The sequence below is a fragment of the Atractosteus spatula genome, chromosome 9, assembly GCF_055471065.1.
Source record: "Atractosteus spatula isolate fAtrSpa1 chromosome 9, fAtrSpa1.hap1, whole genome shotgun sequence".
Taxonomy (NCBI): Eukaryota; Metazoa; Chordata; class Actinopteri; order Semionotiformes; family Lepisosteidae; genus Atractosteus; species Atractosteus spatula.
In genome coordinates, this window is record NC_142714.1 from 45,149,191 (window position 1) to 45,163,341 (window position 14,151).

Genomic DNA, 14,151 nt, shown 5'->3' on the forward strand with positions numbered 1-14,151 from the left:
TAGCAGAACAAAGTATTAGTTCAACACTGAACATTGCATTAGTGCTGTGTGTGATTCTCCAATAATGAAGTGTTCTCACTAGACTTGGACATCTACTTCATTTACATCAAGATACTGTGAAAAATTCATACAGTGTCAATATCAGGACATTTTAAAGACACACTTTGTTATATTCTGAGACATTAAGCATGCAGATCAATGTAAATCCAAGGCTTAACTGAGGTCTGTTTTCATTCATATTTGTTCAGTGGAAATCTAACTGACTCCATGGATTGGGGAGGTTGAAGAATGTGGTATTTGATCAATCAGCCATTCACATACTGTAACTAGCTGCCTCCGACAGAGACCACATATAGAATGACTGTCCAAAAGAAAACTTCAGTTTTACTTTTTCTTTTGCTGTGGTGGGGAAGCAAGCAAGCAAGCAAGCATTTATTTGTTATCTTGCAGTTACACAACCAAATATTAATGTCCCTTGAATCCAAGAGTGTGATTACTGTGATGTACTTTGTCATATCAAACCAGTTTCATTTGTCTGTTAATCATAGTTCTGTACCCTTTCACACAAACTAATCTTTCCCTGCCTGTTAAAAGATCAATTATTTGAAACAGTAAATTAGCAGAACTGCATGTACTAAGTTCTTTATCCAGAGCAACAATGTCAGAAAGGATTTGAAGTTTTTTTTGATTACATGAATAAGACTTTTAAAATGTCATGCACAAACAGTAGATGATTCCAACAACCTTTCTCCTCTCCTAATTGCCATTGCCTTGCTTAGCACATAATGTACAGTAGTATAAATTCATTTTTACTGCTTACAGGGACTTTTAGAAAATCTAACCCAGAGTATTCATAATACACACATTCTAGTTTAAGAATATACTGTACCACTTTTGAAACCGGTACTTAAAAGCAAACTGTATTCTTACGCCAACTTTTCAGCTAAATTTAGAGAGGCCTTTAACTTACCCAAGAGATACCTGCAGTTTAAAAAAAATCTAATTACAGTATCCAAATATGATTCATTGTTTAAACTTAAGTCAAGGAGCATTCAACTCCTTGTTATAGTGGCTTATACGTCTTCATTAGTATCCTGCAAACCTAGATATATTTCTAGACCATAAAATGTTAATAATAGAGGGTTATTGGTCTGTGGTTATACAACTGTGCAAATACAAAATGCAAAAGGTCTGCTTATTATGGAAGCATAACAATCTTTAAAACTTTACAATATAATACATAAAGGCAATGCAGAATCTAATTTATATATTAATTTTTCACCTTGGAAATAACGTTTCATTGATAGTAACGGTGTTTTGGACAAAGGCGTAAGAGGAGTAAGAGGCATTTTGAAAATGATTCAGATTTGCTATGCTGTCCATAATAGTCTTTTATTCTTATGATTATCGGTGGGATAGTCAGTGCCATTTGTGCTCATCCCAATGAATTGCAGCAACTACTTTTTGTAATCAACATTTCTACATCACTGCGCAGGTCGATGGTACCTTTACGCACTGGGTGAAGGCTGTTTTTAGCATCTTTAGTTTTCTGTTCGCACAAACAAAACACGTCAAGGGTTCTGTAAAGGTCACTCTTGCCGACTTGTATTAACGATGCTAACTAAATTTGTTCTGAAAAAAAAATGCGCTTCGATAATAAAAGCTTCTAAAATCAATGCCCCTGCAGACCAAAACAATAAGCAAAAGGAGACAGCTGGCGCATCATCCCTGCTGCGGACTAAATGGAAATTATGCAGAAAAAGACCAGTATTGTGTTCATCGTTATTATTATAATAATAATTATTACAATAATCAGAAGACGTATGTGATGTTGTAAAAGGTAAAAGAAAATATTAAAATCCTGAGAAAAATCAAGCAAATAGTTATTTGATAAGCTAGACCAACAATGGCGTACTATAATAATAGACAATATCATTGAATACTTACTCTTGATTGAACTGATAACGTTATTGCCATCTTTTATTACGTCCTTAAGAAATTTGCTGGTTCTTTCGAGTTCCGCCTCGTAACATTTTAACCTCTCCCTAAAATCCGGACTGTCCAAGTAGCAGTCACTGAACTCCAAGGGAGGATGTCCCATTGTTGCAGTTAATGAAAAATTAGTTTTATTATTAATCCAAATCCAACCCCGCCAACTCAGTCTGCAGTTGCAAGTAAAAGTTTTTTTTTTCTCTCCAAATAATATCAATGTTCTCCAGATGGCTTCCCAGATTTAAAGAGTTGAAAAAACTGGAGTCGGGTGTGCTCCCGACCGGTTTGCAGTTCTTCTGCGAATGTATCACATACTATCTCTCCCACCAAAGGTCGATGCAAGCAATGTGCGTCTGTACATTCTTCTAGCTTCCCAAGTGCATCCAGTCATTTTCCCAGTTTTGTAACAGATCTACTCCCGTTCTCTCCCGTGAACACATGTCAGATATGGTTTACTAAATGTGTCTAAGCAGCAACGCTTAGACCAATATAGTTCTCAAAGGGTAGGCGTGAATGATGTTAAGATTCCCCTTTTCGGATTAAACGCCTTCTGAGAGAATTCCCGTGTTTCAGGATTTCCTTGTTCTGGGATTTGGTACAGTAAATGAAGAAAATACGATCTAGGCAGGGCAGAACAACGATCCTCCCCATCTCACATCCGCAGCCCTGTCTTAAAGCGACAGCAACGACTTTTCCTAGAAAGGAAAGCTTTCCTAAACGGGGGAGTCTCTTATCCTGGCCGAGCTGGAGGACTCCCGAAGACAACCCTCTCTGTAAGGCCCGGGCATGGAATTGTGCCAGTTCCATATTAAAACCTTGGTGCTTAAACTATAGACTTTTTTGGAAGTTTTTTTTAAAAGAAAAATGCTGATCACACTTTTGAGAATGTTAACTTTAAAAAATTGCGAGACTTGTAGTGTATAGTATTCTTTGGACTACAGATGACTTGTCCTATTACAATATTAGCAAAATATAACGGCTATACCGACTGACTTACTGCATCACGATTGATACTGTATTGATTCTTTCTTGATTATCAGGAAATAATTATGGCATGACCAACTTACAATAGTAGAATATAGTACCTCCGTGCTTAATTTTAGTGTTCTAACAATGCGTTTAGTAAAGATAATTCCACATAAATACTGTAACCATCTTAAGTTGCAATGAAGAATATAATGAGGGTTCGCTGTCAAGGGATGTTCCGTACAGATTTAAATACTAGTGCTCTTAATAAGACAAGTATCTTACTGCACAAGCTGAATTATGTTCAATGAATCTCATCAATGCATGATTTTTACAAACTCGTAGTTAAGATTTTATCAAATTCATTTTTAAATGAATTTAACGTTTTATATGTTTATCAATAATAACATAATCTGAACAAATACGTTACACAAGCATTGATCATTTTAGATGCTTAAAGACCTAGAAAGTTAAAATATTATATTTACGTTGTTTTTTTCAAAAACCTGAAAAGGAAGAGGGTTTCTAGAAGATTTTCTTTAGGGAAAAACTAATATAATCTAAATCATCAGTCTTTGAATTATAGGTCTTACTTGCATGACATAGCGCATCGGTAAGTAAGGTAAGTCTGTTGACATCTCTGAATATTTAAATCCGAGCATTGTTCCTAAGAAAAGTGGTTTATTTTGGTAAAAACACGCCATCCCATGGTTGTATATGCACATTGCACTACTTGATCTTTTTCACGTGACGTTTTTAAAAGAAGGCGCACAAAGTGTCGCTTCTGATGACGCAACATGTTTGTCTCCACGTAGCTTAGATGAGCAAAAATGGCGGAAGTGAATGAGTCTAACAAACCTCTGGTAAGAAACGAAGCATTTTTACATTTTTATCTAACACATGTATGCATCAAAGGTGGGCACCACTGTTTTCTAACAGTGTCTGAAAGTGTAAGCATCATGGACTGTAACATTAGGCTTTACTGTTTATTTGTTTTCAGAGACAGGCCTTTATAGAATTGTTTTTAGTTCGGTTGTTATGAAGGCTCCTTTTCACATATATTTTATTCTGTGCAGACTTTATATTTAATCAAAGAATAATAATTAAGGTATTCGAATGGTTTTAATTAATCTTCTAGAGACTGGGTTCAGAGTAATACATTCAAATTTGCCAAATGCAAGTATTTGTTAGTACACCTGTTGGGAATATTTGCAATTCTCTTTGGAAGAAAAGCGTTGCGCAGCTAAAGATCTATAAGTAATGATCAGTTAAATACATATATTGAACCGGTCTAATAAGAATTGGGAAATATTGTAGGTTTGCCCTTCGAAATGGGGGAAAAATGCAATAAGTCTATATTGTCTACGAAAATAGATTGAAAAGTTTTAAAGCATGTCTTCTTGGGAAAGGAGGGCATTTTTCTGCGTATGGCATAGGAGTGTCATCATCACTCCAAGATACAGTATTGTATTTAAACACTTTTATACATTTTTTCTTTTCATATGTGAATTGCTTCCTTTCTCCTAATTATGCTGGAATATCCTTAAAAATGCAATCTCTCTGAAGTATATGGATGGAATCTTTCCTAAATATATTTAAGGAATAAAGATCCCCAAATGATTTTTTTTATTATCTATTCTTATGTATTACATGTGACATTTTATTACCAATCTGACACTTCTAAAAAGATCCCTTGATGACACAACAGCTGCAATTTAACTATGAAAAGTAGACATTTTGTCAGCTTGTGTTTTTTTTTTGTGTTCTGTGACTAAAAATCTCCCTGGGTGTAAAAGTTTACTAGCAGTGCTGTACTGGCTTTTTATTATCATATCCAAACAGCTTTTAGAAATCAGTTTAGAGTTTCCCCAGATTTGTATGATAAATAAATGAAATTAAATCTATCTACTTGTTATTGTTGTTGTGCTGTTTGTCACCCAGAACTGAAATGTGGTTGATATGACATAGAATGATCCTACTGATGGACCTCTATGGGCACATGTTGCAGTTTGCAGGGCTTTCAGATGTATCGATCTCAGAAGACATTCCTGTGGAGGGAGAGATCACAGTTCCAGTTGGCTCCCCAATGCAAGATGATGAGTACTCCACACTTGATGAGCCTGTTAAAGAAACCATTGTAAGTTATAGTGTCGTAATAAAAGGTGTGCACACACAGCTCATTAACTCTTCACAATTCTTTAATTTTGTGTATCCTGTTATCTCAGTGTAACCATTGGCATCCCCAAGCCTGTAAAGACAACAGTATGTGCCTAGGGTCTAATTGCTGCAACAGCACTGGTGGTTGAGTAAGGAATATGAGAGTAGCAGTCCCTGTTGCAGTAGGAGCATGTAAAATCTGTTAATCTGCACCTGTTCTTTTTTCTATCGTTCTATGCTTTCTGGTGCTTCTTATTGCATGCTTTCAGGTTATAATGTCTTCATCAAGACTTCTGGTTTTCAGTATAGAAAGAGTAGCTCTTTTTATCACACTCTTGTATTATACTTTCACATGTCCTTGAAGGAAAGTTATTGATTTTCCAGGGACTCCTTCTCAGTATGTAGCATTCCATATATGACATCCTTAGGGATCTGACCATCTGGCATGCATCTGCCATGGCCCAGCCATCAAATTTGGCTTTGTTTTAGTTTAGCTTTCCAAGTAATTTTAGTTTTATTTATACAGTTAGAAAGTTGCCTAAATGGACTAAATAGAATCCCCCTGTTTGCAGCTTTTCTTATTTTCTTGTATAAAAATAGAACATCTCTCTCCTTAGTTGTAATTTTACAGTAGTTAAGTTTATTGAAACTATAACAGTAGTTTTTATTATCACAGTTTTATTAATACTACTGATAGTGTGTATGTCTGCATACATGGAAACAGTAAATGCTCAGTTTAACAGACTAATAGAGGTGATTGGGTGTCTGTTATTGCCAAATGTTCATTAAATCAGGAGTGACATTTTTCAGCCCAAAAACACTATTATATGAAAAATAAATTTTTGGATCTTTTGACTTACTGTTTTAACAATAACAATCAGCACAGTCAATTAAAATTGATCATTAACCTTTTTTATCATGAATGTTCAAGCTCTTTATTTTATGTCATAAATATACTGTATAAGATTTGCTAAAGCATACGAAACAAGCAGTTTTGTGCATCACATCTGAAATCCGGTAAAGCGAATTCTGTTAAATGGTACTGTAATATAATTGAGCAAGTGGTTCAAATACTTATACAGTGTGATGCATCTTCTTCCAGTAAAATACAGTCTGTTTGCATTACAGTGGTAGTTGTGCACACAGTTTTTGGAATAGCCTATCTCCTGTGGCATATGAATGCATGAGTAGTGCTGCAGTTAATTGCAACTTTTTTATATGGATTGTTTCCAAGTCATGTCTAGTGTAGACCCTTTTCACATCTCTATGTCCAGTATGGATGAAGCGTAATCCATCAGATATACTAATTGCTGGCAGGTCAGTTGCACTTTTTTAAAATGACAGTTTGCAATTGTTTTGAAACCTACCTATTTAGTTGTGGAAACAGCTTTTGTGGATTGTACAAATTGAAGAAATGCAATTCCTAACATGATATGTATGAATTGTATTTGTATAATCAGTTGCACTCACTGTATAAAATATTGAAGAACTTCTGTCAAATATTATGTTGGTCACCTGAAAGAGCAAGAGTCTTAATTGTCTTGTATGATTTTATCTATGATGAGAGATGTTTCCTGGCCAGGGAAGGTAACAGAAATTTGTTGAGCTTCTGAAGGCAGTTATCCATTACCTGCCTCTGAAAGCATGCTTTAGATTTAGTGTAATATTATGCCTAGTGACTGTTAAGTTAGTCTTTGTTAAAGTAAAATGTTTCTTTATTTGTACAGATGAGAGATTTGAAGGCAGTTGGGAAGAAGTTTGTTCATGTGTTGTATCCTAAAAAAAGCTCTGCATTACTTAGAGACTGTAAGTATAATTTTTTGAGTGAATTGTCTAATTCGTGTGCCTGTGAGTATTAAGACAAACACAATTTGTGTTTGTCCCAAAATCAAAAACGGTTCTTTGAATTTAAAGATAAAGATGAACAATTTCTGATTTATAATTTGGTGATGGTTTTTACTGTCACAAATATTACATTGAATAAAGGATGTATTAAATCATAAAGCATAAAGGATACATTCTTAGCCTTGTGCAGCTCCATTCCTCATTTCAAAATCTTAAGCATATGTGATGTGAATATTAAAAAGATAGATAAAAAATTATTAAGCACGAATACATACTGAAACAGGACAACAGGAAAGGTTCTTCCGTAAGTATCTTTTCACTATCTTCCTGGTACCCAGGCAGATTCTGGAGCTTTGAGCACAGGCATCACATTTATAGTGCTTTCATCTGGAATGTCTGTGTGTGGCCAGAACCTCTGTAACAGCTTGATTTATGTGGTGTTTTATGGCTCCATATGTATTAGTACTGATAAGTAGAATATGCCTGACTAGCATTTTGAATCAGTTTTTTAAAACATGTAGAATTATATTTCATTGCAAATAAATATTTTAAAATTCAGCATGTAATGAAATTTGCATACATTTTCCCCTTTTGCTTTCAGGGGATTTATGGGGTCCTTTGCTGCTGTGCGTCACACTTGCTCTGTAAGTCAGTAACAATTTATTATTGTCTAAGTGTTATGCTTATATTAAACAATTCCTATTTTTTATGAGCAGATTATTATTACTGTTTTAAAAGTTCTGAACTGATAAATTAGTCATTTTCACCTGGATCATAAGTAAGAATCCAGGCCTGATTTCTCAATTTGTTTTTGCACCAAATGTAAAATTTAGATATGGTTCAGGATAATTTTGACGTAATACAGCGTGTCACTATTATTACTTTTTCAATAAGAACTAAAAGGGTTAGCCTTCTGTGTTGTGCCATTGCATTGGCAATGAGCACAATATAGAAGTTGTAAAATATAATTTCACTTTTGTGTGTACAGTATGTTGCAGGGAGGGTCTGCAGACAGTAAAGATGATGGAGGGCCCCAGTTTGCAGAAGTGTTTGTCATCATCTGGTTTGGATCTGTTATTATTACACTGAATTCTAAGCTACTTGGAGGTACCATGTAAGTACCAAGTGTTGTAATTCACATTCAGTATTTACACATTCCATCTCTATGTGTGCATGAAAAGCATTTAATAAGAGTAAGTACAGTGCCAAGAAAATGTTGGTGAACCCCGTAAAAAAATTGAAATTTCATTATTTTACCACGATAGCCTTCTTCATTAGCTCAATTAAGAGAATACAGTAATTAAAATCAGGTGTTTCAATAATTAGGTAGACCTTGAAGTCTGAGTTTGGAAAGCCGCACCCCATATAAAGATCTGCAATGTTATGAGTTTGGCCTTCATCAAACAAGTGTGTGGAAAAAAGTCATGCCACGAACTGAGAAAATCTTTGGCAGTCCTCAAAGCCTGTTGATGGGGTTCTGTAAGGAGAATTGGCCAAAAGTCCTCTAAATAGATGTGAGAGACTAATCAATTGTTTAATTGCATACATTGCTGCTCAAGGAGGCGCCACAAGTTACTGAATCTAAAGTTTCACCTACATTTTCACACATGGATATTGAACGTTGCATCATTTGAGAATAAGTGTTGAAAGAGTATCACGTTTTGTCATTTGTTTCATTAGGTAAACTATTAGTTTTATAATTAGTATCTTAGCACGGTAAATGAATGCCCATAACAGCTGACCTGCATCTGTACTTTGTACCTGAGAAGTACATTTTTTTGTCTTTTTTTTTCCCTCCGTAGTTCCTTCTTCCAGAGCTTGTGTGTGCTTGGGTATTGTATTATGCCTCTGACAGTTGCCATGATTGTCTGCAGGCTGGTGTTACTTGGGAATTCTGGCAACATTGGTTTTATAGTTCGGTTCATAGTAGTCTTTGCTTCATTTGGCTGGTCAACATTTGGTAAGTAGGTTATTTGATTATTTTCTGGGGAAAAGAATGTATTGTTCTATCATTATTTTAGACTCAAAATGCATGCATTTCATAAAATACAGTAGTGTTAGTGCTGAATATTTTTAATATTCAAAGTCTTCCCAGCAGATGGCGCTGTACTCAACAGAATCATTCATAACACACTCCATTGGATTAGTTGGAGAACCTTAATGCCTTATTCCTTTTTAAATCAAAGAGAAAGATACAAGTATCAAGATGTACATTTATGAAGTATTTGTATGCACTAAAATGCTTTGTAGACATTTTCAGTAAGAAACCCATTACGTTGAGAAACTAATGCTTAGTGTTTTTTTTTCAGCATCTACAGCCTTCTTGGCTGACAGCCAGCCTCCAAATCGCAAAGCTCTTGTGGTGTACCCTGTGTTCCTGTTTTACTTTGTCATCAGCTGGATGATTCTCACTTTTTCACCATCGTAGCAGTGGACCAAATATCACAGGACCCTGAATGTTTCCTGCAAGAGTAGCAGACATTTTTTTCTCATGTATTTGGGAATTAAAGAGGAGTATATATCAAGCATCCTCCTTATTCCCCTCTCATGAAAGCTGGATGCTAGATACAAACTGACCTGCATGTTCCAAGTATCTAATGGACAAAGAGGTGGTTGTGGAATAAGTGTTATAATACATATATTGTATTACAATACTTTTCTTAATTTCATTTCATTTAAAAAAAAACATTTTACTGCGTTGCAGTTACACTCATAGGTGGGAATCATGCAGTTTTGCAAATGCAAATAGTATCATTACTATGCAAGAGTCCCATCTCATGTGGATAATCATGAGAAGAAATGGCTTTCTAAGCAAAATAGAATGGGAGCAAACACGGTAGTGGTACCTGTAAGAGTTGCTATGCAGTTGTTTAATCACAAATGTCCCTGATTTTGCATTTTTACACAAATAATATAAATAATATATTGATACATTATATTTATAAATCTGGTTAAAGAGCATTCCTAAAAATGTTTAAGGCAACAGTACTTTCTTGGTTAATGTTGTCTTCAGTGAATTTCAAATACCTTGCCTCCATACTGTGTGTAAAGGTTTGGTGCCTAGAATAGTCCCTAAGCCTCTTCTATGCATTTCCTGGTCTTTAAGTAAAAATGAGCCATGCCTTGAGTGATGTCACTGTACATTTAATCCAATTGCAAAGACTGTATAGGATACATCTGTGTAAACACTGCAGCAAATGTTTAATTTGGAAGTAATTGAAAAGCATATTAAACGAGATGAATTGCAGAGGTTTGTATGATGGTTAACAAAGTGATTTAATGATTTTTTAAATACTGTGATTTTTGTTTCCTTAAGACATAAAGTTGAAGCATATGTACAGATAGCATATATTTAAAGAAACTGGTGTCCAATTATTTTATTTTTAACTTTCAATTTAAGTTCTTTGGGTCATAAACTACACAAGAAAATTATATATGGGGTTAGTGTGGAAAGACTTATTTTTAAAATGATAAAAGACATGTTTTATTTATTTCCATTTCTTCTAAATTGAACCTTAGACCTTCTTTAATTTTTATGGTGTAAATTTAATTTTGTACTATGTCAGTAGACACTTTGAACCTGCTTACCATGGAAATCTTATTCTTTACATTTGAATGTGTAGTATGAAACTAAACACTCCTTTTCTGAAATAATTTTCTTTTTATGGCAGTAGTTAGTTTTTTGATTAATTTATTTTGTGAACACTGAATAGGTTAAATTTAATAAGATACAGAATGGCTATAAAGAGGTTTTGTAATTTTGTATTTCAATTCAATTTCTCTCTTTTCTTGGCTGATATTACATCCTGTCATAAAAATGAATTTCAATTCAGATCTCTCCAGTGACAAAAATGTTTTTGTTTAATTATGAAGAATTATGATTAATTGATTCATTTAAAAAGTTTCCTGGTAAATAGTGTGAAAATGTAAAACAATTGTCATATTCTTAATTTATGTCTGTAACACTACATAGACCTAAATAATTTCATTTTGAAAAAAATGCTGCCACTGAAAGTTTTACCTGCCACTTCACAACATAATAAACATTTAAATTGAATTGACTGTATTTGCTATTGATAAACACTATTCCACAAACCGATTCAAAATTGTTCATTTTTATAATTTGATTTCTTGACATTAATATAGTTTTAGTTCAGAAGCAGTTACCTGTATATCTGACTAGATTCACTAACCTTATTTGCACAGATAAAATATTTCTTTGTTAAAATCATCCCTGAAAGAATACTTATGCTTGGAGTGGTCATTTAATACACTTTAATATGCAGAAAATCCATTGTGATTGGATACTTTGAACCTTTCTTAATAGTATGATACTTAAGCTAGTTTTTCTGTTGATCTTTTTTACCATTTGTTCCCACATAGCTCAGTATGTTATGTCTAAAGATAAAAAAATATGACGGACTACTATAAGTTCATGGAATGTGGTCATCTATTTTAATCGGTGCTCCTGGCATCTTCAAAAGCACAATAATCGGTTTGGCTATTGTTATTTCCTTTTATTGGATTCAACATGTTCAGAGTTTGCCAAACTTAGTTTTACATCCATTCCCTGACTTCCATCTTGACGTAACTCGTAAATTGGAAGCTACCCTTTCTTAGCCCTTGCGTAAACATAAGTATAAAAAGAATTGATGAACATTTTTAAATATATAACTTAGAATATATACTGTACAGTAAATAAACATTAGAGAGAGAATTAATTTTTAACTATTATTTAAGTACTGTACTGTTCAGTAACTAAACATAAAATACACTGTTAATAATACAATCACTTAGGTGGTTCACAAACTTAATTGCAGTATGGCTTACTCTTTTTTCAGCAATGAAGCGCAAGATCAAATACAGAGGTTGCTTCACATGTGTGAAAATGTGGTAATTGCATCATGCTTACTCTGCACTGCTCATTCAAGAAAAGAACTTGCCGTGCTACTTAATCTTTATGGATCTATTTCAGTTTTATAATGAAATCTGAATATACATATATCAAGACTTGCATATACCAGGTGAGAGGGTGTACTCCTTTCCTAAAGTTGATGTAGGAAAAGTATTTTTTTAGATGTTATCTGGAATTAAAGCTGCTATAATCTTGTATACATAAAGATTATAAATTATTTTCTATTTACCACAAGGTGCTTAATGCATGATTGTCCCCTTAACTCATGAACACATTTCTCACTGTGGAGCTGAATAACTACTGTACATTAGCAAGATGGGTGCTGTAATGGTGATGCCCTACCATTTATATACAGTAACACTACTACAATAAGCAAGTATTGTAGTTGGTCATAAATATTTGACTTTTCATTTTGGTTTTATTAAATTTGTAACAGCTCATCCACACCAGATCCAACCTGGAAACAATACAAACATTGCAAATTAACACAGGTCAGCCATGCATTCCATTTTGATATACAGTAGCTTAGTGGAGGTGCTCTTTCAACAGGCATTTTTTTCCTGAGATTTCCACTAAGCACTGCCAGTTTTCTTCCACAATTCTTTTCCAAGTTCTTGAGAAGCATTGGCGCAGGTTAGCTCTCTGTAATTTGTTGTATTATCTATTCAGGCACCTTTCAATAATATAATACTATTTACTTATAAGTGTCTTTAAACTTTTAAAAGGTGCTATACAGTTAAAAATGTATATATTCTAATTTGATATAAACAAAGCTATTTGATAGGATTTGTATGTGATTGCAGACTTTGAGAATATCGTTATATTATTTAACCTTCTAAATCTGAGACTTTAAATATTTTTAATAATGTCATCCTTACAACTGGGGTGTACATCTGATTTTGAGGTATGGAGACACTATTTCAGCAATGGAGATATTTCTTAAAGAGTCTTATAGTTTGCAGGTGGTGTGAATTGTTGTGCAGTGACTTTTAAAGTAGTGTAAACCCACCTCACATTGCAGAAGAAAACATGATTCAGTTAAAATGTTATTGTTAAACCATTTTTGCCTTGTTTTTTTCTAAAAGCATCATTGTGAAAGACAGTCCTGTCAGTTCAGTTAGTCAAAGTTTTTATTGGCACTTATTATAGCTTTGCAAAATTATTTATTGTCCTTCGGATGAGACGTAAAACCGAGGTCCTGACTCTCTGTAGTCATTAAAAATCCTAGGGCGTTTCTCGAAAAGAGTAGGGGTGTAACCCCGGTGTCCTGGCCAAGTTTCCCATTGGCTGTTACCAATCATGGCCTCCTAATAATCCCCATCTATGAATTGGCTTCATTACTCTGCTCTCCTCCCCACTGATAACTGATGTGTGGTGAGCGTTCTGGCGCACTATGGCTGCCGTCGCATCATCCAGGTGGATGCTGCACATTGGTGGTGGTGGAGGGGAGTCCCCATTACCTGTAAAGGGGTTTGAGTGGAGTGTCCAGAAAAGCACTATATAAGTGTAAGCAATTATTATTATTATTATTATTATTGTCATCATTTTCTGCCTAACACATGCAATTATTTTTTTCTCCACTTTTGAAATTGGTTGGGTTCAGACCTAAATACATACAAGGCAGGTAAACTGGGACAGATAAGACATTTCATTAGTGGTCCAAAACTAGTGTCCTGTGCCAGCTTATACCCGCATGTTTGAATACCTTTTCAATTTTGTTTTCATGGAAAGAGCTGCACAAGTTTAATTGAAATTTTGCAGATTTCACCAACAACAAAAGCTACATCACATTAGTACGTACCTAAAACGTTGCAACAGTTTTCGGACTTTTCACAGCCATATCAGTTTATCAGCTGCTTGGCAAACACAGCTGGCAATGGAACTGCTCCTGTTTCAAAACTCTTTCGCCAATTATCTTCCAACTTGTTATATATAATTCTAGTTTCTTAACACAGAAGTTAAATTAGTCCTTTTAAGCTTCAAAATCAAATTTCTCTCTAGCTAACTCCCCTTGATCTCTCTAGATAACTCTGCTTTATTACGTTATACTAAAATAATAAATAAAAATGCTTTCTTTACAGTATATCAAATTGTGACGCTTAATGGTTAACCAAATTATGTATACTTTATATGTACAGTATATGGGATTGTAACATCCTTTGGTAAATAATGTATTGTGAAATAATTCTGTTTCCTCTCAGCCAATAAGAATTCAGCCACATTTAAGAAGCAGGATAAAGAAACTAATGCATTTCAGTAGAAAAATCCTATCCAGG

At 34.3% G+C, this 14,151-nt stretch overlaps 2 protein-coding genes across 2 annotated transcripts in view; one reads left to right on the plus strand and one right to left on the minus strand.

Annotated features, from left to right (window-relative positions):
* The window catches only part of ophn1 (oligophrenin 1), a 64,218-nt gene extending 61,629 nt beyond the window's left edge, over positions 1-2,589 (minus strand). The window contains exon 1 of the mRNA XM_088924484.1: positions 1,948-2,589. Within this exon, the coding sequence (XP_088780610.1) occupies positions 1,948-2,101 (154 nt within the window). The 5' untranslated portion in view covers positions 2,102-2,589. The remainder of the gene's footprint in view (positions 1-1,947) is intronic.
* A 1,158-nt stretch (positions 2,590-3,747) lies between these two features.
* On the plus strand, positions 3,748-11,017 carry yipf6 (Yip1 domain family, member 6). The gene is made up of 7 exons (XM_088925109.1): positions 3,748-3,821; positions 4,967-5,095; positions 6,843-6,921; positions 7,562-7,604; positions 7,949-8,074; positions 8,763-8,920; positions 9,270-11,017. Exons 1-7 carry the CDS (start codon positions 3,789-3,791, stop codon positions 9,386-9,388), a joined length of 687 nt encoding a protein of 228 aa, XP_088781235.1. The 5' UTR covers positions 3,748-3,788; the 3' UTR covers positions 9,389-11,017.
* Positions 11,018-14,151: the final 3,134 nt, after the last annotated feature.

Bases quoted from the DNA above. Each gene is read 5' to 3' on its own strand.
- yipf6 (XM_088925109.1), top strand. From the start codon at position 3,789: ATGGCGGAAGTGAATGAGTCTAACAAACCTCTG. The intron at 5,096-6,842 runs GTAAGTTATAGT...TTATTTGTACAG, and splicing joins AGCCTGTTAAAGAAACCATT to ATGAGAGATTTGAAGGCAGT. The intron at 8,921-9,269 runs GTAAGTAGGTTA...TTTTTTTTTCAG, and splicing joins ATTTGGCTGGTCAACATTTG to CATCTACAGCCTTCTTGGCT.